The following is a 24,671-nucleotide window of genomic DNA, read 5'->3' as shown; positions in this document are numbered from 1 at the left end:
TCTTAACCCATATATAAACTCACCATGGGGAATTCCCTGGTGGTCCAGTGGTTAGGACTCTGCGCTTTCACTGCCACGGGCCCTGGTTCAATCCCTGCTCGGGGAACTAAGATCCCGCAAGCCGCATGGTGGAAACACTGTTCACTTCATGTTCCTTGCTCACATAGAAAAATCAGAGAGAATTTACATAAGAAGGGTAAAATGATTGGAAGCTGGGAAAATTTTCCTTCAGAAGAGCTAATGAAAAGATATTTTTCTGATTTTGTTTTTGAATTATGTATTATTGTTATTAAAATCATTTTTCAAAATTTTGTTTATAATAATATATATTAAATAAAAAACATGTATATAATAAAAATTTTATTTCTTTCATTGGATTGCATTAAAAATTCAGTAATATTTAGTCTTCATTTTCATTGACTGGCAGTGAAGTTGTTTTCAAGATTTTGTAAGTTTTACTGACTTTCATCCCTTCACTCACCCTTTGTGTCCTGGTGAAGTTGCTGCACATTGCTGATGATGTGCTTATGATTATGGCAACAAGGTGAAGGCTTCGAATACACTAACTAGAGCAGTAGCTTTCATATGTTTTCGAATATGGCGTGTAGGATGAAATACATTTTACATCATAATCCAGTAAACACATGCATGTAATTAAAAGAAAAGTTTCATGAAATCTTACCCTTGATACTTAAGTCAATTTTACATATTCATTTTTTTAAGATGCTGGACACACCCATTAAACTGATGTCATAACCTAGTAATAAATTGTGAAAATACTGTTCTAGAGGAGCTTGCTAATTAAAGGTAGCTTTATGGGGTTTTTTGTTTTTGTTTTTGTTTTTTTTTTTTGCGGTACTCGGGCCTATCACTGCTGTGCCCTCTCCTGTTGTGGAGCACAGGCTCCGGACGCGCAGGCTCAGCGGCCATGGCTCACGGGCCCAGCCGCTCCGCGGCACGTGGGATCCTCCCAGACCGGGGCACGAACCCGCGTCCCCTGCATCAGCAGGCGGACTCCCAACCACTGCGCCACCAGGGAAGCCCTATGGGGGTTTTTCATAAGTGAGACATTTATTTTAAATCTGGACTGTCATTTCCCCCATTTAAATTTATCAAAAGATTCTGTAAGCTTGAGAGGAGGTTAGGAAATTCTTTTCTTTCTCTCTTTTTTTTTGTCTCATTCCTTTCCATGAAAGGAAACATGCCTAAATTACTGAAGGATGAATTAGATTATTCTGTATAGCTTCATGTTTTAAAAATAATATTAAGACATAAAGATATAAGGCTTCACAATGTGAACTAAGTATTAGAAATATGAGATTTAAAAAAAAAGAAATGTGAGATTTAGGTGATAATAAAAAAATGTCTAGCTAAATAAATATTATCAGTGTAACAAAAGTGTAACAACAACAAAAGTTTTAGAATCGTACAGACCAGAGTTTGTATTCGAATTCTGTTCAATATGTGTTCCATGAAAATGGGAAAATTAATACCATCCAAGCCTCAGTTTTTCAATCTGTAATATAGGGATGATAGCTTATCTAATAGGTTATTATGAAGAATGAGAGTGTATTAGGTATCCTAAACTGGCATAGTGTAAATATTTAATTTTTTAAGCAATATACTATAATTTCATCTACCTTGTATATTTTGGGGGGAAAGGGAGAAACTGTTACATGGTAATATCAGATTATGTCACCTATAGTGAGTTTTTCAAATAATAAATAAGAGAATAAGAGAGGCATAGATAATCTCTTTTACTGTCTTTTTAAAAAAATTAATTGTAGGCATTGTGATGAGACTTTTTGGTATTTTAAAGTTCGAATTGTAATTCCAATTCCAAGATAAATAAATAAACAACCAAACAAATAAATAAATAATGCTATATAAATGGGAAAAATGTCTAACCTGGATTATGGGATTTGTATGTATTTTTTATTTTTCTACAGTTTTAATGTCAGGTTCTGCTTGAAGGCAGATGGCAAAGGAGCACTTCCCACGAAACTTAGTAAGTGTTCTATGGAAAAATTATATTATTTTAATGATGCTGCATACACAGCACTTAAAAAATGTTTTAGGACATTTGAATAGCTATTCAAATAGTTGTTATTGCTTTTTTATTTGAACGTTTATGCTTAAAGACATTTAATATTGCAACATAATTATTGTGTTTGGCAACTCAAGCCAATTCAGAAATAATACATTTATTGACATTGTGAACAATTAGTGGTAAATATGGCCTTCACAAAGATAAACAGTTATCATTGTGAGACAGATGAACTCTAGGAGAAATAAGTATCATTGTTTATAAGTCAATGACCTACTGAAAAGTTTATACTTTATGTCTTAGAGAAGCCCCAGTAATCTCCAGAGTAGAGGTGGTTTAGAAATAGAGAGAAGGAAAGTTAGACCACTAAATTTAGCACACGCAGCAAATTCTAACTTGACTCTTCCATTCCAGAAAATGGTTTATGTGATTCTGGGATCAAGGTAGGAGAATTAAGTAACTGTTGTGGAGATTTGTCGGTATATGTGCTAAGGAATAACAGTAAAGCTCCGGACAGAGGACTGAGTCTGCTGGGGGTGTGTTTGTGCATGAAAGTTCACATAGAGTAGCAAGAAAGGGTCTCTCTGGAAGGTAACTTTTCAGTAAAGACCTGAAGGAAATGAAGGAGCTAAGCGATGTCTGGAGGAGTATTTTGCACAGGCGAAATGGCAATTTCAAGAGGCCAGAAGCAGGAGCTTGCTGTTTCTCACAGGGTGGGTGGAACAGAACGAGAAGCAAAATGACCCTGGCTTTTCACTCAAATTTGACATGAAGTTCAACATTTAGAGAAACTTAGAGATTTGTGGTTTTAAAGATCTGCACTCGTATCTCCTTTGAAGAAGCTATTTAAAGAAGAACTGATGTTAGAAGGCAGTAGTCTAGCAACTGTGCTTCAGACTGTTCACTGGCTGCACATTCATTTTAAGGTGATTCTTGACCCAGTCAGCTATATTTGGTCATTTGCTTCATGAGGGACATATTTACCTGATAGTTTGATACAGTAGCTTCATTAGAAGTAGGAGTTGCAAGTGATGCAAACCGCTCATTCGTCGTAATGGTGAATGTAATGGTATGGGGTATGGGTGCATATTAGTAAACATTTCTTAATCACAGTCAGCAAGAGTCCTGCTACCTGCATTAGTGATAAAAGTCTTAATTCATACATTTTATTTCTGAACTTCCTCCTCTCAGCTTAAATTAAAAGAAAAAATTTCCCCTCTATCTGATAGTTGTTTTATTACCATCATTATCTATTGTCTCAATTTAATAGATGACATTAATTTGGGGATAGTTGGATCAGTTATTTAATTATTAAATATTTATTCAGAATTAATATGTTGTCCTCTCACTACAATGTATAGACATTTTTAATGAATTAGAAGCAGATTACTTCTTAAGGGATAAATGTGTATCTCTGTTTAAATGAAAACTTGAGATATTAGGACAGATAGGTGTCCATAAAGATTATGTTGGTTATAAATCCTTTGGTTTGTATAGACTTCCAGGTGGAGCTTCTTTTGGATAAACTCAAGCAAAAAGGAGCCATTCGACGAGCACTGTTTCTCCATAACAGGTCCCCGGGTCACTCCAAGAACATGACCATCTCAAGGGGGGGACAGATGCAATGTGAAGAACTAATAGCATATCTGCGGGTAAGAGATTATCCATTATCTCTTCTTTCTACTTATTATTTTTTCTTTTCATCTAAATGATTTTCACTTTCTGTAAATTTTTTTGGTAGTAAATCAAAAAGAAGACAGAGAAATGCATTTGAGGAAGTTGGGCTTTTTAAAGAGTCAAACTTGAGTAATGGACTTCTACGCTTGTCAGACTGGATATTGCACGTGGCCTTTCCACAACAATGCTACTGAATAAATTATGACAAACATATTTCTTAAATATTGCTGGACTCTCAAGACAGTAAAAGAAATCCACCCCATCCCCCCGCCCCCCACCATAAGCAATCAATGAAAAAACTACATTGGCTAAACCTGACTTGTGAGTTGTAAACAAGTGTGTGAGCCAGGATGGCTAGGGAGGGAGGGATGGAGCCTGGGCGGAGGGTGAGCTGTACTTGCAGACACCAGCACAGGGGTTCAGGCTCGCCTGGGGCCTTCTGCAAACCAGGAGTCTGACCTGAGCCTCCTGCATTAGGTCCAGAGTCTTCCACAAGGCTAAAGTGTTCCCAAAACAAAGATGCGCCCTGACTCCTGCAAGAGTAAATACAAGGTCTCACTGGAGCAATCTAGTATGGGTCCCATAGGTTAAGTTCAATCAAATAGGAATTCATTTCTAAAAAAAGTACTAAACATACAAGGAAATAAGCCATTAGAAGACACAGCAAATAAATCTTAGTCCTGCAAAAGCTTGAGATGTTAGAATTATCAGTTACAAAATATGTGTGTATAAAATGTTTAATGAAATGAAGGATGAAATTTTTTTTAAAAGACAAAAACATCAGGACTTCTCTGGTGGTCCAGTGGTTAACACTTCATGCTTCCACTGCAGGGGGCGCAGGTTCGATCCCTGGTTGGGGAACTAAGATCCTGCATGCCCCATGGTATGGCCAAAAAAAAAGAAAAAAAAAAACCAAAAACATCAGTAAAGATTTAGAAAACTCAACATAATTAACAAGCTCGATTTAGTAGACCTATATACCTGTATAGAACTTGACATCCAACAATTAGAGAATATAAAATTTCCCCATATATACATATAAAGGAAGTCTGAACAAATCTGAAACAATTGGAATCATAGAAAATACGCTATTTGATTACAGTGCAATTTTTAGAAATCAATAACAAAGATAAGTTGGGAATTAGGAATTGTGATTTTAAGTAACTTATGGATCAAAAAAGAGATCATATTAGGAATTCACTTAGAAGTAAATTATAATGAAAATACTACATATCAAAATGTGTAGGATGTCCCAGAAGCAGAATGTAAAGGTAAATGTATAGCCTTAAATGCTATTTAATTTAAATGAAAGATTGAGAAAAAGATGAAGGAAAAACAAACCCCCAGAAACCTCCACAAAACTAGGAATTGAAAAAGGATGTACCTATAGATAATGGAGAAATTAAAGTAATAAAATATTATGAATAACCTTGTGCTAAGACATAGAAAAACTGAGAGAAAGCAGACATTCTTAGAAAAACACAACACAGCTGTCATTTGAAGAACCCGAACAATTCATTTAACCATATAAGCCATTAAAAAAAATTGAACTGGCAGTTAAAAATCTTTACACAAAGGAATCACAAGACCTAGATGGTTTTATAGGCAACATCTACCAAACTGTCAAGAATGAGACATTCCAATGTTAAACTCTTAGAATAGAAAAATAAAATATATTTCCAGCTTATTCTGTGAAGGTAGTGTAACTGATACCCAGACTGACTGAGGCTAGTATAAGCAAGGAGAATTCATGACAGTGTTATACAAAGGCATAGATGTAAAATTACTAACCAAATATGAGCAAACTAAATCCTAGGAGTTTATAAAAAAGATTAAAAAACAGACCAACTTGGATGTATCCTAGGGTGGGTTAATATTGAAAGTACAGAAATGTAACTTTACACATGAATAGACTGAAAACATGGCCATCTTACTTAAGTGCAGGGAAAGGTTTTTGATGAAATTAAATATCTATTCATGATGTGAGCAAACAAGACAAATACCTCAAGTTACAGTTATGAAGAAATACCATTTTACACTCAAAGTCTGCCAGTACCTATTGCTTGGTCAAGATGTGAGTAATCAGAATTCTTACACATTGCTCATGGCAGTGTAAATTGCCAATATGAAGAATTTGGAAAATAATATTGTATCTTACAGAGCTGACAAATCTCCTTGCCACTATGTAGAACAATACATTACAACATTTTTTTTTGTAATAGCAAAAATAAACCAAAAACCCAAAGCAGTCCAAATAACCTTTGACAGAAGAATTGATAAATAAATTGTAAATAAATTATTATATGATAAATATTACTCAACAGTAAAAATTAACTTCACTACATGCAACAGCATGAATGAATCTTAAAAAGTGTTGAACAGAGAGAGCAAATGACAGAAGAATACGTATGGTCTCATTTTAAAATAAACAGGAATGGGCTTCCCTGGTGGCGCAGTGGTTGAGAGCCCGCCTGCCGATGTGGGGGACACAGGTTCGTGCCCTGGTCTGGGAAGCTCCCACATGCCGCGGAGCAGCTGGGCCCGTGAGCCATGGCTGCTGAGCCTGTGTGTCCAGAGCCTGTGCTCCGCAATGGGAGAGACCACAACAGTGAGAGGCCTGCATACCGCAAAAAAAAAAAAAAATGGGGATGGCCAAGGCTAATCTCATGTGAGAAATCAATTAAAATAAACAGGAAAAGCAATCTGAAGAACATATTGTTCAGGGACACACACACTAGAGTAAAACTGCTGAAAGCAAGCAAGGGAATGGTTACCTCTGGAAGGAAGACAAAGGGATGAAAAGAGAAAAGAGCATGTGGGTAGCTTTAGCAATATAAGTTATGTCCTAGTTATTATTTATATTGGGTGTGTGTTTGAGTGCTCATTTTATTAACATGCCTCATATATTTTTGTGTGAATCAAGTATTATAAAACAAAGTTGATTAAGGGTTCTCACTGGATAATGATAATCTTCTTTTTGGATATTCTATTCTTATGTAAGTGTAGTTTTTCAAAGAGTTTTTGTAGAATTTGATCAAGGGGTGAATACAACTGGCTTTGTATTGTGCACTTATGGATTTCTCCAGATAGCTTGATGTCATAGGTTGATGTCAACATTAATTCAAAGCTTTTCCATTTTTAGGATGAATCTGAATTTAGAGACAAACTCACTCCAATTACTATTTTTATGGAGTATCGGTTGGATTATAGAACAGCTGCTGATGCGACAGGCTTGCAGCCTATTCTTAACCAATTCACTCCTGCCAATATTAGTCGACAGGTACTGTACTTTATTAATTTATCATTAATTTTATACTTTTATCTTTTTTAAAGTCTTACAGTTCATATTGTTAAATAGCATAAGGGATTGCTTTTATAATGTTGGGTCAGAGAAGTCAGAGGAGAAGGAATCTGGATTTTCAGGTCAAAGACATTTAAAGCCACCCAGAACTTAGAGATATGCAGAGGAAGACAGGGTCGCATTTCATACACATAAAACAGTAAAATAATTCAAGGAAGACAACAAAATGCCAATTTATTTACATAGTATTTTATATTTTACTAAACAAGTTTCTTTATATTACCTTTGACTTATATTTTAATTGTAAAAAATAGTATATGTACACACATATGCATATATAGTACATAAATCATTCTTTTCATAAAACCAAATATAGGAACATAAAATTTTATAAAGACTATATTAAAATATTTTTAGAAAATCCTATGTAAAACCCATGCATTCAAATATTATTGTATTTCCTATTTTTTCCTCTTTTATTACATATTCATATTTTTAGATTAATATTTCTGCTGTCATAGAATGCTTTACCCTACATTTAGGTTGTTACTTCTTTGTCTAACTTGCTAAGATCTCATAAACTATTTTTTTTTTCGTAATTTGAGAAGACTATACATGACAGCAGCATAAGGCAAATTAAAATTTTTTTAAGTCTTTTGTAATTTTTATATTTTAACAATTTATTTTATATTTCACTTTGCACATGAATAGTATACATGCTACTTTCTACTACCTATTAATATAGAACTTTAAAACATAGCTCTGTGTTTATATTTCTTACATTTTTTATTTTTAGGGGATATACAATATTATGTTGATTAATAATTTAATAATGAACAGCCAAGCCTCTTAGAGTCTGTCATTCAATTTTACATTTTTTAGAAAAGTTAATTGTTACTTGTCCTTTTACATTATGTGTTTTGTTATAGGAGTTATGATTATTTTCTTTATAATTTTAGAATTTTTTGGAAACTATTTATTAGTGTTAACATTACTTTAGTTTACTGAGATCACCAATCTCTTTAATACCAATACAGTTTAAAGCCAGCTAATCAAATTGGTTAACTTTTGAAACCACTTTGAGGGAATAATAACTTCAGTAATATTTGGTTTTCTTCCCTGTCCCCACCCCACTTTCTTCATTATTTGAATCTTTGTTTCCTTTGTGTTCTACATTTGTTTCAGCACTGACATTACCTACTCTTAGGCATCTTTTTTTCTGTTTTCTTAGCTTTATTATGTACTCTCATTTCGATGTTAATTACCTATCCCATCATTCTTATTTACTTCTCTCTAAAATGGCCCTTTATTTCACTGGTCATATTACAAACTTTTTTACTGTACTCTCTCTACGAAGTACTGCTGTCTGTTAGAAATATAATGTTAGCCACATTTGTAATTTTAAATATACTGGTCAGTAACATTAAAAAAAACATAGAAAACTGGTGACATTAATTTTAATAATATATCTGTATTAGTTTGCTAGGACTGCCATAACAAAATACTACAGGTGGCTTAAATAATAGAAATTTATTTTCTCACAATTCTGGAGGCTTAAAGTCTGAGATGAAGGTGTCTGCAGGGTTGGTTTCCTCTGAGGCCTCTCCCATTGGCTTGTAGGTGGTCATCTTCTCCCTGTGTCTTCACATCGTTTCCCCTCTGTGTCTATGTCCTGATCTCCTTATGAAGTGACAGTCGTATTGGATTAGGGCCCGCCCTAATGATGTCATTTTAACTTAATTACTTCTTTAAGACCATATTTCCAAATAGTCATATTTTCTGTGAAATTTTTTAAGTTCTGTTTTTTACGGTCTTCAGAATCCAGAGTGTATTATATACTTACAACACATCTCAATTCAGACAATTCAGATGCTAAAGCTTCATCAGAAATATTTTTTCTGTATTTAGAACTCATATAATTTATAATTGAAGAAGTAGATTCACATAGCCAAGTTGTTCTAAACATACTAAAAGTTTTTCAGTAGCAGAATCAAGTATCAGTTTTTAAATTTAAATTAATTAATATTAAATGAAATATAAAACTCAGTTCCCCAGTGGCGTTAGATACATTTCAAGTGCTCAAAAGCCACATGTCCTCACTAGTGGCTACTATATCAGACAGGGCAGCTTTTGAGTTTCCCTTTCTGTACCCTAATCCTTTGGAGTTAGAGATTTCATGCTTCCTGAAGAAAGAGAGTTTTGTTTTTCCCACCCTCCATTTATTCATTCAAATTTGTATTAAGTTCTTACTCTGTACAAGATATTAAGTATGTAACTGTAGAGATTTAGTTCTCTGTGAATGGAAGACATTGCTTTGTCTTTTCCATCTCTGAAACTATCTTTCCTGATAGCATATTGTAAGGCTATAGCTGCACCAATGCCAGTTTAATCCTCTCTCTTCAATGTAGAGTGGTAGTTAGTCAAATATCCCTTTAGCATAGTTTATTAATATTTCATAATAAAGGGTAAGCTGGGAGAAAGTGAGAGAGTTGTGTTGACATATATACACAAAAGCTCAGTGATTTGTGTTCACCTAGAGGGGTGGGATAGGGAGGGTGGGAGGGAGACACAGAGGGAGGGGATATGGGGATATATGTATAGCTGATTCACTTTGTTGTACAGCAGAAACTAACACACCATTGTAAAGCAATTATACTCCAATAAAGATGTTGAAAAAAAATATTTCAAAATACTTTTCACTCAAAACTTCAGATGCTCATCATTCTAACTGGGACTTTTAACACACACCATATCACATATCATTAAATCCGTTCTTTGTTCATGAACTAAATTAGCAGTGATTGTATTTGGTATCACTTATGGAGTCACCTCAGATTTCTTCTACTGGTCCTGGCCTTTCCCCACATCTTCTTGAAGCGCATAGCAACTGTTTACATCTAGGTCATTGAATTAGTTTACGTGTACTGTTGGGTTTCATCCCAATTAAAGTGACAGTTAAGATCTCTACCATACAATTCTATTCTGGGGAGCTGTGCCTCCCTTGTGACTTGGAAACATACAGTTTTTGTTTTGTTCTGTTTTGTTTTTTAAGAAAGCCTGTCACTGTTTTTTCCCTTTAAGATCCCTCTTGATCCCTCTAAGATCACACAGCTTAGCTAGCAGCAGCTGAGTAAAGTAGAACCCTCATTTCTTGAATATTACTTTCTCTTCTATACTTCATTCCAAAATCATAACAGCTTAATTTGAGGTAGAACTAAAAGGTTCCAACTAATTGTATTATACCCTATAAATCTTTTCCTTCCTTTTCATTCTTACTAGCTAAGACTGACCTATTTAAAAACAGGCAGCCATGATCCCTTTTGAATTCAGGTATATATACAATTAGAGTATATATAAATATATACATGTGTGCATAAATATATATTCATATACATCCACACGTATATTGGTATACACTGCATGTGTGACCTGTACTGGTATTTATCCATGTAGAGAAAAATAAAATTTTTTTCTAGGCTCATATTCTGCTTGACTGTGGTGAAGACAATGTCTGTAAACCCAAACTGGAAGTTTCTGTAGATAGGTAAGTTTTGCTCCAAATAATAGACTGTGTAATAAGAAATTTAAATGAAAGAACACATTTTTCTATTAAAGTAATAGTAATGAGAATTAGTTATGTTGGAGGATAATGCATGGTTTTCAGTAAAGCTATAAATATTGAGCTTTAAAAAAATAGGTGCTATGTTTTCACCAGCTACCTAGGTTAACAGATCTCTTCCTATTCAGCATTGAGTAGCGTCACAAAGTAACATTATATCCTCTTAAAGATACTCTTAACTAAAGGACTCATTACCATTTTATATGATGTATAAATTATAGCGAATATTGTTGAGTATCATGACAAAGGATTAATTCAACCTTTAGAAAAAAATCAGGGGATTAATAAGTACAAAGGGATATAAAATTACTTCCTTAATACATATGAGAGATAGTGATATGCTAAAGGCATCAGTGTTCTTTTACTGGGAGAAGCATTGGATTTGCACCCAGTGTGCTATTTCCAGTTTTCTGTTGAGCTGTAGAGTAGTCTTAACAAATCTCGAGACACTGTTGAACATGTCAGTGCTTTGAATAGTCATGCTCTCGCCGTGCAGTCCTTTTTCATTGTCTAGATTTGTATTAACTCGTAGTGATCAAAAGAAGATCTGTATTGGGGACGACAACCCTCTGACCTTGATTGTTAAGGCTCAGAATCAGGGGGAAGGTGCCTATGAAGCTGAGCTCATCGTTTCCATCCCACCGCAGGCTGATTTCATCGGGGTGGTCCGCAACAGTGAAGTAAGCAAGCTGCCTCTTCAAAAATCGAAATGCACTCATAGTTCTCAGTAACATTAATGAGCTGCTCCCCCATTTAGTGTCGTACAAGCTGAGCCGTTCTACCTAAGGCTAAATTGCTAGACAATAGAGTGCCTATCTTACATAATTCCTTTCAAGCCTAATAACTTTGCATAATGCATTGATAGGACATTTAAAAAACTGCTAGCTACGTGCCTGAAACAGGGTCAGATGGATAAAGTGTCTAAGCCTGGCCATCAGATAATTTTTCAGAGGTAATATGGTTATGTATCTGTGTCCTCTAGGGATCGTTCAGAAACACTTGGACTTTACATGTGGTAACTGTACACAATTCTGGTTTCCCCTGTACCCCTCGTTGCTCAAATAGATGCATTTGCTTTGTAAAGCGAGAAACCTAAACATCCAACTGCATGATATTGTCTAGGAACTTTAAAGTCTTATTATGGCTTCTGCATTTTTTTGGTCATTAATTTATTTTCCTTTCATTCCTTTTTCTTTGTCTATCAAAGGCTTTAGCAAGACTTTCCTGTGCCTTTAAGACAGAAAACCAAACCCGCCAGGTGGTGTGTGACCTTGGAAACCCAATGAAGGCTGGAACTCAAGTAAGACATTTAATAAAATGGATTTTTTTTCTTTTATAGAGAATAGCATATTTTTCTGTGGGTTTGTCCATAGAAATTTTTTTTTTTTTTTGCGGTACGCGGGCCTCTCACTGTTGTGGCCTCTCCCGTTGCGGAGCACAGGCTCCGGACGTACAGGCTCAGTGGCCATGGCTCACGGGCCCAGCCGCTCTGCGGCATGTGGGATCTTCCCGGACCGGGGCACGAACCCGTGTCCCCTGCATCGGCAGGCGGACTCTCAACCACTGCGCCACCAGGGAAGCCCCATAGTAATTTTTTTATAAGCACTTCAAAATAGCGTCTAAACTGGCTTTGATTTAGAATGTAATGATTATCAGAGTTTAGTTTTGATTAAGATACTAAAGTAATGGGTTGTGTTATTACCTGTATTCAGTCAGCTACTCTTCACCTTCAATTTGGTGAATGGATGAGAACCTGGTTGAAACTAAGGACTGAGATTGTAACTTTGATGTTTTCAACTAACACTTTAATGCATCCTCAAAGCTACTCTGACAGATACCAAGACTGTCATTCTTAAGTGAGTTAGAATGATCTCATTAACTTGAAACCTATATGGTCACCCCAATAGGATCCAAGAGCACAGTGGTTGGATCAGGCTCCCCTTCGGGGGTGGAGAAGGGAGCCCAGGAGCTTGAGAAGAAGCACTCAGTGCGTTGCTTCCCAAATCCTCTAAAAAGGAAACAAAAATATACCTTGTAGAATTCCTATTATCAAGGGAAAAAAAAAAAAACAGCAGTATATTTCATGTTACCTTTTTTTTTTTTTTTTTTTTTTTTTTTGCGGTAGGCGGGCCTCTCACTGTTGTGGCCTCTCCCCTTGCGGAGCACAGGCTCCGGAGCACAGGCTCAGTGGCCATGGCTCACGGGCCCAGCCGCTCCGCGGCATGTGGGATCTTCCCAGACCGGGGCACGAACCCGTGTCCCCTGCATCGGCAGGCGGACTCTCAACCACTGCGCCACCAGGGAAGCCCTCATGTTACCTTTTCAATAGAATTTAATTTAATAAGCACATAGATATTAGTAATTTGAAGATCTATGATAATATGGGGCTGAATATCCCATATCTACCCATATAAACAACATCTCTCCTATTAGATGTTGTTTAAGGGTACAGACTTGCAAGTGAGTCTAAAGCTCTAATGTGCAGTATAGTGATTATAGACAACAGTAACATATTATAATCATCAAACTTGCAAGAGACTAGGTCTTAATAATTCCAACCAGAAAAAAGAAATGATAATTATGTAATGTGACAGAGGTGCAATTATTGCCACAGTGGCAATCATATAACAGTGTATAAATGTATCAAATCAACCTTAAATTTACAGTGTTATATGTCAAATATATTTCAATAAAAATAAATATTTCATATTTCTTTAAATATGTTTTGCATTAAAAGTCATTATTATTTCTAGATATAAGGTCTCTTAGGGAAAAGGGCTTGAACAAAGTACCCAGAGTTGCATTTTTTCACATGTATTTAACACAGTGTTTAACTACAATGTTTCATTAACAAGTGAGCATGCTTTTTATTTCCTTATATTCTCGTTCTCTCTATCTTTCTCACTCACTGCTCACTCAGTATAGATAATTCCAGGTTGATTCTTGTGGCCGGCTCCAAACTTTGTAAAGTGGGAGGCAGTTTCACAAGGTCCCCTAGAAGGGCCATTTTTAGATGTCATTTATGTGACCCCCCAAGAAGGCTGCTTTCCCTTACCTTGTAGCTCAGTTTTTTCTTTAAAATAACAGTTTTCCTCCTGCAGAAGTTAAGATGTTTGTTATTGATGGAGTTGTGGGTGACGTGGAGAAATTCTGCTTCTGGCCCCACATCTGTCCTTTTTAGCCAAGTTCTCTCACTCTTGTAAGCCATCTGTTTCTTCCTTCCTGCCCCATTAACACAAGTTCATGTGTTAACTTCCTGTCACCAAATTATTGTGCATAACTTCTATACTGTCATTGGGTCAACAAGCAATTCCTCTTGCATTTTTCAGAAAGTTAATATTAGTTAATATAATAAGGAGATAATTAGTTAATATTATAAGGAGGTATAATTATGGTTGATCATTGTTAAACAGGCTCCATTATGGATTGGCCCAAGTATCTGAAATAATAGAGATTTGATAGAAGATCAGACTTAATTACCTTTGCTAGAGTACTTTCAGTTTTATTGTAAGTTCAGAGAAACACTTTTCTTTTTTCTTTGGATGCTGGATTTGGAATTTCACGAATTTGACACTGTTCTAACTAACATTGCCATCTTTCCCTCCTTCAGCTCCTAGCTGGTCTTCGTTTCAGTGTGCACCAGCAATCAGAGATGGATACTTCCGTGAAATTTGACTTACAAATCCAAAGGTATGAAAACAACTTTTTTCCGTTTATAATAACTATGGAGGAAATATTATTCGTTATAAATATATTATGCAATATACTTAAATATTCTGGAATAGGATAGACTAAAATTTTAGTACTTAATTATAGCGTTTTAAAATCAATATTTACATCATAAGAATAATTTATGTTGCTTTTGAGTTTGTAAAACAAAACTAAAACTTAAATAAAAATCATCTTCTTGGAATTAAATGCTAATGAAAATAATTATTTTGATTTTTAGTTTGTCATTTCTTTACTGCTTTTAATTTGTTTACTTTTAGTTTCACTGCATTTGCCTCTGTATGCTATTGATGACCATTATGCTCAAGTCAGTCCTAAATATAATTTTTTCTTTTTCAGCTCCAATCTTTTTGACAAAGTAAGCCCGGTTGTATCTTACAAAGTTGACCTTGCTGTTTTAGCTGCTGTTGAGATAAGAGGGTCAGTATGATTACCCAGTTGAGTATCTCATTCTCATGATTTAAACTACTTTAAAAGTAGTTACTTCTTAAAAGTAAGTCCTAGGGCCCCTAGCTTCTTTTGGATAGTAGACACTCCATGTTTCAGTGTCGTTTTACTAGAGCTGTAGCTTCTGTAGAAAGAAGAAGGTCCTGGGTGTATTCCAAAGCTCCAAATATTTATTTGATAATCCTTTGGAAATAAACCAGACATGGCAAAAGTGGCACAAAATAAATTTATTGAACTTTTATGCAAAAGTTCACCTGTTATCAATTCACCTATTACATTAGATTCAATAAAGAGTAGTTTGTGTGTCCATCTGTGCATGTACACATACAAGTATAGTTTCTGTTTTTGTTTTGTCTGTTAAATGTATGGTGTTTTTTTTTTAATTAATTCTGATTTTATTCATTTGGACACTAGGTACTTTTGAAAATGAACTGACCATATCATTTTGATATTCATGGTAGGTTTTCTTTGGTCATTGTTTAGAGTCTCAAGTCCTGATCATATCTTTCTTCCGATTCCAAATTGGGAGCACAAGGAGAACCCTGAGACTGAAGAAGACGTTGGGCCAGTTGTTCAGCACATCTACGAGGTTTGCAGCTGTTGGATTTAACTGATACCTGGTAGACAGCCAACAAAGAGAGGAATAGATAGGCTCTTTTTAAAAAACAAGTCTATTTAACTTTTATGTAAACTCTGCATAATTTAAGTATGTACCAGAGATTTCTTTGAATTTTTTCCCTATTCTTAAGTTCATTTTTATTAGACAAGTAGCTTCCAGTAGTAAAAGAAAGCTGTTTATACAAATTGTTGCTTAAAACCAATTAGTAAAAAAAAAATAATAAAAATTAACTTAAAAGTAATTTTATTATTATTATTTTAATAATAAAATAAAACCAGTTAGTTCTACTTGAGTAAAAGGAATAGGTCACTGAGTAAAATTTTGGTTCTGTAGGAAGAAAATTTTCTATGCCACTTATCAGTAACTTTTTCACGTTTTCCTCTTTTGTTTATATATTCATCCTGACTTATACTGCCCTACGCAGAGGCAGATGTTGAGTTTGATTCTTTTGCATAATAATGATCATGTTGTAATATTAGAGTAACTATGGAAACTGTTATTCAAACTGTTATTCAAATCGTGTTGCTTAATGATTCCTAAAGTTGTAGGGGAAGGATTATAGAATAGATTTTTGCCCTAAGTATTTACATTTCCTTCTCCTCATTAGCTGAGAAATAACGGTCCGAGTTCATTCAGCAAGGCAATGCTAAATCTTCAGTGGCCTTACAAATATAACAATAACACTTTGTTGTACATCCTTCAATATGATATTGATGGGCCAATGAACTGCACTTCAGATATGGAGATCAACCCTTTGAGAATTAAGGTAATGTACTTAATAGCAACCATTTATTATGATGATATTTTATTGCTTTTCTTTCTAAATCTATAAAAGAAATGCATGAAATAAACAATTGTTTTAATAATAAATCTATTCTGCAAAAATATTTTAGTTCATAACCAGTACACTATGAATTAAATTGTTTATTTGTGTAGTGAGTAAGGATGAATTCTGTGAAGTCCTAGTAAACCATTTATTTATGTAGTGTTTAGTGAGCCTCCGGAGATACTCTTTGTTTTTTTTTCTGGCCGTGTCTCGCAGCTTGCGGGTTCTTAGTTCCCTGACCAGGGATCGAACCCACGCTCTCGGCAGTGAAAGCATGGAGTCCTAACCACTGGACCGCCAGGGAATTCCCATCCGGAGATATTCTTAAGTGACCCAATTTGACTTTGGTTTTATCGCAGAGTGGTTTATCCACACGTAATATGTGTCAAGGGTGTTTGGATGTGAAATTTTTGTCTTTGGGATAAAATATAACATTTTACTCTTGGCTCTTTTGACTTGACCTAGAAGAATGTCATTTTATGGAATTCTACTTGGATATAGTCTTCTCCATCCTAGCACATATGTTTGGATAAGAAGCTATTCACAGTTCGGAGTAAGGAAAGTTAAGAAAACAAAGCAAAAAATGTATACTAATGATTGACATACATCACAGATGTATACTGTGAAATTTCAAGCTGTTTCTCAGTATTTTATCAGTTTCCCCTCTAGCTATGCAAGGGGAGAAAATGATGGCTAGGTAGAGGTAATTTTTTTCCCACATATTAAGGACTCTAATCTTTATTTCCTTTGCTTAGTTTTAGCCATATATTAAGTGGTGAATTTTCTGTCATACCAAATTTTTAGTCACTATATTTTAATCATGTATAACAGTTTATGCCAAAATGTCAGTGCAAAATATTTTCCATTGTTATTTACCACCAGTTTATTTATGTAATCCTAGATCTCAAATTCGCAAACAACTGAAAAGAATGACACAATTGGTGGGCAAGGTGACCGGAACCATCTCATCACTAAGCGGGATCTCACCCTCAGTGAAGGAGATGTGCACACTTTGGTAAGTGGAGTTTCAACAACAAGCACTTTAAATATTTTAAAATATGTGATTATAGAACTGATGCCAAAAAACATATCAAAAGTAACAACAGCTGTGCTGGAAAGAACTCCGTATATTTTTATACCATTCACTCCTCTTACTTTCCTTGTTCCTAATTGAATTAATGCCACATTTTCTTCACATGATCTGTCTTTGTGTAGATTACTAATAAAAATATTTTATGTTCTAACTTATTTCTCTGACTGCACTCCTTTAACTGACCTCTTTCTTGGTCTCACCCTAACCTTTGAAGCTTATGTTCAATATTGCAGAAAAAAACAGAAGGGCTCAACAGAAATATAAGAATAATTAGCATTATGATCAACTTTTGTTGAGTCAGCCTATCTAATGACTATAATGTTATAAAGAGGTTTGTCACTTAAGTTTTTAAAATTTAACAGATCTGCAAACCATCAACTAACAGAGAACCTGGTATAGTGTTTATGTTCATTAGTGATCACCAGTTACTTTCACATCTCCAGATTCCATGGTTCTTCTTAGTTCTCATTCAGTTCAACTGCACAGTGACTTTTTAGCACAATTAATCACTTCCTCCTTTGTGAAACACTCCTCTCTCACTTCTCGGGCACTACTCTCTTGGTTGTCCACCTACCACAACTGGCTACTTTGTCTCAATCTCCATTTCCAGACCTTTAAGCTCTAGAGAGTATTCCAGGGCTCAGATCTGAGTTCTCATCTGCTCCACCTACGATCATTCATTAGATCTGTGCAGTCCAGTGTTGTAGACACCAGCTACATTTCAAGTATTCAGTAGCCACATGTGGCTAGTGGCTACCACTTCAGGAAGCACAGGTATCTCCACACTGATGATTTCTGTCATTGTAGAAGGTCTGTCTGACAGTGCCATATGAGATGATCTTAATCATTTGTATGGCTGGTAAGTATCATTTCTATGTAGATGACTTTGATTAATATTTCCAACCCGATCCTCTGCATTGAACTCCAGACTCCATTATCCTCTGGAACTCCTCTTAAATATTTAATAGGAATCTTAAACTTAATTCTAAGAACATATCCTTGAGTTTTCTCAACTCTGATCTTTCTATGGTGTTCCTTATTTTAGTAAATATCAACTCTGTTCTCTGTCCCAAACCTTGGCATGGGGCTTGACTCTCCTCTTTCTCTCAAACTTCATAATCCTACATATCAGCAAATTCTGTCATTATCTACTTTCAAAATAGCCAGAATGTGGCCCCTTCTTGCCGTCTCTACCACTGCCACGACCTAACCTAGACCACCTTCCTCTCTCACTTGAACTATTGCCAAACCTCCAGTTGGACTCCATATTTCTTCCCCTGTCACCACGACAGACTGTTTGCCACATAGAAGCCATAATGATCCTTTTAAAAGTAGGTCAGGTCATGTCACTCCAGTGTCTTCCTGTCTAGCTCAGAGAGAAAACCAGAGCCTGCAAAGCCTTCAAGCCCAACAGGTCGCAAGCCTTTTTTGTAGTCATCCTCATCGGAGTGAAGTAGCATCTCATTGTAGTTTTATTTGGATTTCCCTAATGACTAATGATGGTGAGCGTCTTTTGATTTGTATATCTTCTTTCGAAAAATCTCTATTCAAACCTTTTGCCCATATTTAAATTGGGTCGTTTGCCTTTTGTTGTTGAGTCATGAGGAGTTCTTTATACATTCTGGATACTGCCTTTATCAGAGCTGTTACTGCACATATTTTCTCTCATTCTGTAAGTTGTCTTTTTTACTTTCTTGATAGTATTTGTTGATGGAAAAAAGGTTTTAAATTTAAAGAAGTCCAAATTTCTTTTCTCAAGTCTGTCTCTTCTTGTGTTGCTTATATTTTTACTGTCATATTTTAAAATCCATTGCCTAACCCAAAGTCCTGGAGATTTACACACAAGTTTTCTGTTTTTCTAAGTTTTTTTTTTTTAATATTTATTTATTTATTTGGCTAGGCTGCGTCTTAGTTGTGCACGCGCAATCTTCGTTGCCGTGTGCGGGATCTTCATTGCTGCATGCAGGATCTTTTAGTTGTGCCGTGTGGGATCTTTAGTTGTGGCATGCAGGATCTTTAGTTGTGGCATGTGGGCTCTAGTTCCCTGACCAAAGATCAAACCCCAGGCCCCCTGCATTGGGAGCATGGAGTCTTAACTACTGGACCACCAGGGAAGTCCCTGGTTTTCTAAGTTTTATACTTTTAGCTCTTACTTTTATATCTCTGATCCATATAGAGTTAATTTTTGTATATGGTGTGAAGTAGAGGCCCAGATTCATTCTTTTGCATGTGGTTTTCTAGTTCTCCCTGCATCATTTGTTGGAAAGACCTGTCTCTTCCCTTTAAATGGTCCTGGCTCCGTTGTTGAAAATGAATTGACTGTGAATGTATGGGTTTATTTCTGGACTCTCAGTTCTATTCCATTGATCTATACATGCATCCTAATTTTTTTGATTTTGTCCTTCTGCAGTAAGTTTTGAAACTGGGGAGTGTGAGCCCTGCAGTGTTTTCATCTTTTTCAAAATTGTTTTGGCTAGTTGGGGTTCCTGGCAATTCCATATGAATTTTAGGATTAGCTTGTCCATTTCTACAAAAATGGTAGTTGGAATTTTTTTTTTTTTTGGAATTTTGATAGCAATTTTATTGGATCTGTCTATCATTTTGGTAATATTGCCATCTTAATATTAAGTCTTTCGGTCCTTGAACATGAGCTGTCTTCTGTTTATTTAGGTCTTCTTTAATTTCTTTCAAAAACATTTTGTAGTTTTCAGTGCACAAGTCATGCACTTCCTTAGTTACGTATTTTATTCTTGTTAAATGCTATTTAAAATAGAATTGTTTTTTAAATTTCATTTTCATATTTTTCATTGCTAATGTATAGAAAAACAATTCATATTTGTATACTGATCTTGTATTTTATACCTTTTCTGTACTTGTTTATTAGCTTTAATAGTTTTATTGTGGATTCTTTAAAGTTTTCTGTAAGTAAGACTGTATCATCTTTGAATAGAGATAGCTTTACTTCTTTCTTTCCAATCTGGATACCGTTTATTTAATTTTTTTCTTGCTTAATTGCACTGGCTAGAACCTTCTGAACACTGTAGAATAGAAGTGTCATGAGTGGGCACTGTTGTCCAGTTCCTGATCTTAGGAGAAAAGCATCCATTCTTTCACCAGTAAGGATGATGTTAGCTGTGGGCTTTTCATAGATGCCCCTTACCAGGTCAAGGGAGTTCACTTCTATTCCTATTCATCAACTGGAGGTATCACTTACTGGATAACACTGTTGTGAGGTATATGCATATGACATGTCTAATGCAGTTTGACCAGCACGTAGAAGGTGGTGAATATTTATTACTTTTGACTGTCTGCCTTCAGGTTACTGATAAAAACACTCATGCCAGGGCTTCCCTGGTGGCGCAGTGGTTGAGAGTCCGCCTGCCAATGCAGGGGACACGGGTTCGTGACCCGGTCCGGGAAGATCCCACATGCCGCGGAGCGGCTGGGCCCGTTAGCCATGGCCGCTGAGCCTGCGCGTCCGGAGCCTGTGCTCCGCAGTGGGAGAGGCCACAGCAGTGAGAGGCCCGCGTAACGAAAAAAAAAAAAAAACCATGCATGCCACTTGATTTCTACAGGTCTGACATGGAATAGCTATTAAAGATTCACTCTGTTTCTTTTTCTTTTCCACAGGCATATTGTGATCTGATTTTCATGTATTACTAAAATCACCATGCTCTGGGTTTGCCTAAAGAATGTTGATTTCTAGCTATAACAATAAATATTTTAATATTGTAGCACTTATCCTTCCATAACAAATCACATTAAAACCAACCCCTTCATAACAAGAAGCATTCATAGATTCAACTATTAGCCTACTCATTTTAAACGTTACTGCTGTTAAGGCAAAAGAATCTAGATCATCTCTTTAGCCTTCACATAAAACAAGTCAATTGTCTGCTTTTCATATGTTGAAGAGATGATAGAATGATCTTTTCTTTTAAGTAAGTAATTTTTTGGCAGGGTTGTGGAATTGCTGAATGCTTGAAGATTGTCTGCCAGGTGGGGCGACTGGACAGAGGAAAGAGTGCAATCCTGTATGTAAAGTCTCTGCTGTGGACTGAGACCTTTATGAATGTAAGTGGGCAGATGCAGCATTCAGCGAACTTATCCATTTTTTTCGAAGAAATTAAAAAGGCCTGACATATAGAAAATCATTTTATTGTTATTCCCATATAGAAGGAAAACCAGAATCATTCATATTCTCTGAAGTCATCTGCTTCATTTAATGTCATAGAGTTTCCTTATAAGAACCTTCCAATTGAGGACCTCTTCAACTCCACATTGGTAAGTCATTGATTTGGGGAAATGGAATAAATGCACTCAGTTCAATACCATAGATATTTTTATTTTATTTTAAATAATGGCAGTTAATTATTTTGATAATTTAAAGTAACTTGAGTTATTTGAATGGATTATAACCTAGTATAAACTAGTTTAATATTACTATTTTCCTCCCCCCATCCCAGAATTATTAGAGGTAGACCTTTTACTTTAGCATCTTGTCCTATGTAAGATACTTAGCATCACTAAATTTCATGAGGGAAAATTTTGGGAATTTCTCCCCACAGAGTTAGAAAGTTGGAAATTAACTGCAGTAAGTGAGGGCATTTTATAAATCTTTAATTTGAGGATTAAAATGGGATCAACACATCATAAACCAGGTTGGATTATTTAAAAATCATTTCAGAGTCAGTCAGAGGTTAACCTGTTGAGAGTTTCATGTGTGTGTGTGTGTGTGTGTGTGTATGCTATTGATACCAAATGTGTAATCATAAATTATCATGTACTAGAAAACAAAATAATGTGAGTAACATTGACATAAAATATAGTAGACATTCAGATATTTGTTGAATGATTCAGTGAACTATTTTTAAAACTCAAGAACTTTTTCCCCCAACAGGTTACCACTAATGTCACCTGGGGCATTCAGCCAGCACCCATGCCTGTACCTGTGTGGGTGATCATTTTAGCAGTTCTAGCAGGATTGTTGTTACTGGCTGTTTTGGTGTTTGTAATGTACAGGGTAAGTGATGGACTTAGGAAGAGAGGGAGGGAGGGGAAGCAGAAAAAAAGGAGAAGGGAGGGAGCAAAAGAAGGGAGGGAAAGAAGAAAGGGACCTTTAATGATGATGCATGATGAGCACTCCTTATCATTTGAAGGAAGAAAAATTCAACTAAGTGCCATTTAAATTTTCTTGGTCATAATATGGTCACTCAGAATACTTTCAGTATTCTTCATTGATGTGGCAGTAATGTGAGTTTTGTTTTTTTTTTCAACTGGCAGATGGGCTTCTTTAAACGTGTCCGGCCACCTCAAGAAGAACAAGAAAGGGAACAGCTTCAACCTCATGAAAATGGTGAAGGAAACTCAGAAACTTAACTGTGATTTTCAAGTTGTGCTACATCCTGTCCCATTAGAAGTACCAACTTCACTATAGATTTTAAAATTTCCTTCATGAGGAATAAAGTTCCAAGACTGTACTGCTGATGGTACCCATTGGTGTTAACCACAAAGTGAGAGCAATATTTGTCAACCTTTTCATTATAATTAAGTTCAGACATACATTTAATACACATCCACTGACTTGTATTTTTAGGTATTTAAATAATAACATTTCAAGTGATAGATCTTCTTCAATGTACATAAGACAGGTAGTGCCTGAGTTACCACTTTATCTAAAATAGTACCTCCTACAATTATTGTTTCTGATTTTGTACGTTGGATTTTGTTTGTTGTTGTTTTTGTTGTTTTAAAGCAATCCAAATTTGGACCTTAGGATCCACATCTTTTGTAGAGATACTTACTGTTAATACACATTACACTACAGTTGAGTTTTCAAGCTAACTTTATAACTGCATAAACTTGGATTTTAATATTACCTATATGGTAGAACTTTAAAAAAAGAAAAAAGCAGGATCCCATCAAAACTCTTTTCTGTAATAGCAACGGTACAGTTTTTTGTTTTAATCTGAAGATTGAGTACATGCTATTAAAGTTTTATTTATATTTTTATCCACAGTCCATTTGATTACATTTTATTTTGTATAAGTTTAAGTTCTATTTCGAATCCTTTAAGTCACCTTATACTAAAAATTAGTTTTATAATCAAAAATGCCTCTTCTGTGTAGTCGTTTAATTTCTGGTAAACATCATGATGCTTGAAGCCATATGCAGTTGGAAGTCATTTCCAAAGTACATTTATTCCATTGCATTAGTCTGGCTATATACAATACAATACAAAAGAAGAAAAAGGAGCATTTAAATTAAAAGACTATGTTTATAGTTCTTTGACAGAGTTGCTTATTAATAGTTTGTTCTTAGATTAAAGCAAGAGTTTTTAGTTGGGATTAATTTATTTTCCTCCTATATATGTATTTTTCCTTACGTTTCCAAAACTGTTACTGAGAATGTGTCAAGATCAATGAGGAATCTTTACAACTTAGAGGAACCTGCACTCAACCTCCCAACCCTGCAAGAAATGCTTGGAATTGAAAGTCTTAAAGTAGCTCACTGGTTTACTTCTAGCAATAGTGTGGTGCTGCTCAGATGGATATTACCTCAGTTGAAGCCAGGTGTAACACGTAAAACCAGTCTCAGCTATCAAAATGACTTCTTAGAGGTTATTTTATAAGCAATTCAAGTTATTGGGAACCTTTTTAAACTTTCTTAGGTTTATTAATATAAATTACTTTTCTAGGATTTTTAAATAAAAGCTACACAGGTGGCAAGTTGTAGTTTTATAAGTCCGTAGGGTGATGAATCTTCTAGAGGAATATGTGAATTATTCACAGTTCCTCCAGGCCTGGGGATAACTATTAGTTATACCTATTTTTGTGCAATTACATCATGTTGTACATTAGAAATTGAGAGTTTGATAGCTTTTTAACTACTGTCTTCATTAGGCAATGATAAATATTTCACTTAAATAACTGAATATTTTTCTGTGTTTTAAAAATAATTGAAATTTATCTTGCCATGTCTTGTGTTATAACTCCCTCACAAGTGCCTACGCTAGAATATATTCATAAAATAGAGGCATATGTAGGTGAGTTATACAAATTAGAACGTTGACAAGACCCGATATTTAGCTTTAGTGATTTTCAAAATTAATAGGTGTTGTAATATAGATTTTATTAGTAGCTCAAAAGATCTTAGTCATATGCAGTAAGTATTTTTATTACCAATAAATTTAAAGTTTTTTAAGAAAAAAATATTTTTATCCTAGGGCCTGCCACCAGACAGTCACTGAGTTGGTCTAGAACAATGTTCACCTTACTTGTTTTCCCACCTAATAGCAGTCATTCCTGAAACTA

The 24,671-nt window shown here is 35.3% G+C and overlaps 1 protein-coding gene across 2 annotated transcripts in view; it reads left to right on the top strand.

Moving 5' to 3' along the window:
- The window catches only part of ITGAV (integrin subunit alpha V), a gene marked incomplete at its 5' end in the record, with an annotated part of 82,243 nt that extends 59,465 nt beyond the window's left edge, over positions 1-22,778 (top strand). For both annotated transcript variants that reach the window (XM_079710430.1, XM_079710429.1), the window contains 15 exons: positions 1,950-2,008; positions 3,545-3,699; positions 6,867-7,004; positions 10,502-10,569; positions 11,177-11,324; positions 11,852-11,944; positions 14,255-14,334; positions 14,713-14,793; positions 15,304-15,409; positions 16,047-16,205; positions 17,167-17,280; positions 21,319-21,432; positions 21,535-21,642; positions 22,259-22,381; positions 22,642-22,778. In XM_079710430.1, the coding sequence (XP_079566556.1) occupies positions 1,950-2,008; positions 3,545-3,699; positions 6,867-7,004; positions 10,502-10,569; positions 11,177-11,324; positions 11,852-11,944; positions 14,255-14,334; positions 14,713-14,793; positions 15,304-15,409; positions 16,047-16,205; positions 17,167-17,280; positions 21,319-21,432; positions 21,535-21,642; positions 22,259-22,381; positions 22,642-22,737 (1,642 nt within the window). In that variant the 3' untranslated portion in view covers positions 22,738-22,778. The remainder of the gene's footprint in view (positions 1-1,949; positions 2,009-3,544; positions 3,700-6,866; positions 7,005-10,501; positions 10,570-11,176; positions 11,325-11,851; positions 11,945-14,254; positions 14,335-14,712; positions 14,794-15,303; positions 15,410-16,046; positions 16,206-17,166; positions 17,281-21,318; positions 21,433-21,534; positions 21,643-22,258; positions 22,382-22,641) is intronic.
- Positions 22,779-24,671: the final 1,893 nt, after the last annotated feature.

Source organism: Hyperoodon ampullatus (genome assembly GCF_949752795.1).
Source record: "Hyperoodon ampullatus genome assembly, chromosome: 8".
In the NCBI taxonomy this organism is placed as follows: Eukaryota; Metazoa; Chordata; class Mammalia; order Artiodactyla; family Ziphiidae; genus Hyperoodon; species Hyperoodon ampullatus.
Note: the sequence above shows the minus strand (reverse complement) of the source record. Positions and strands in the feature narration are given on the sequence as shown.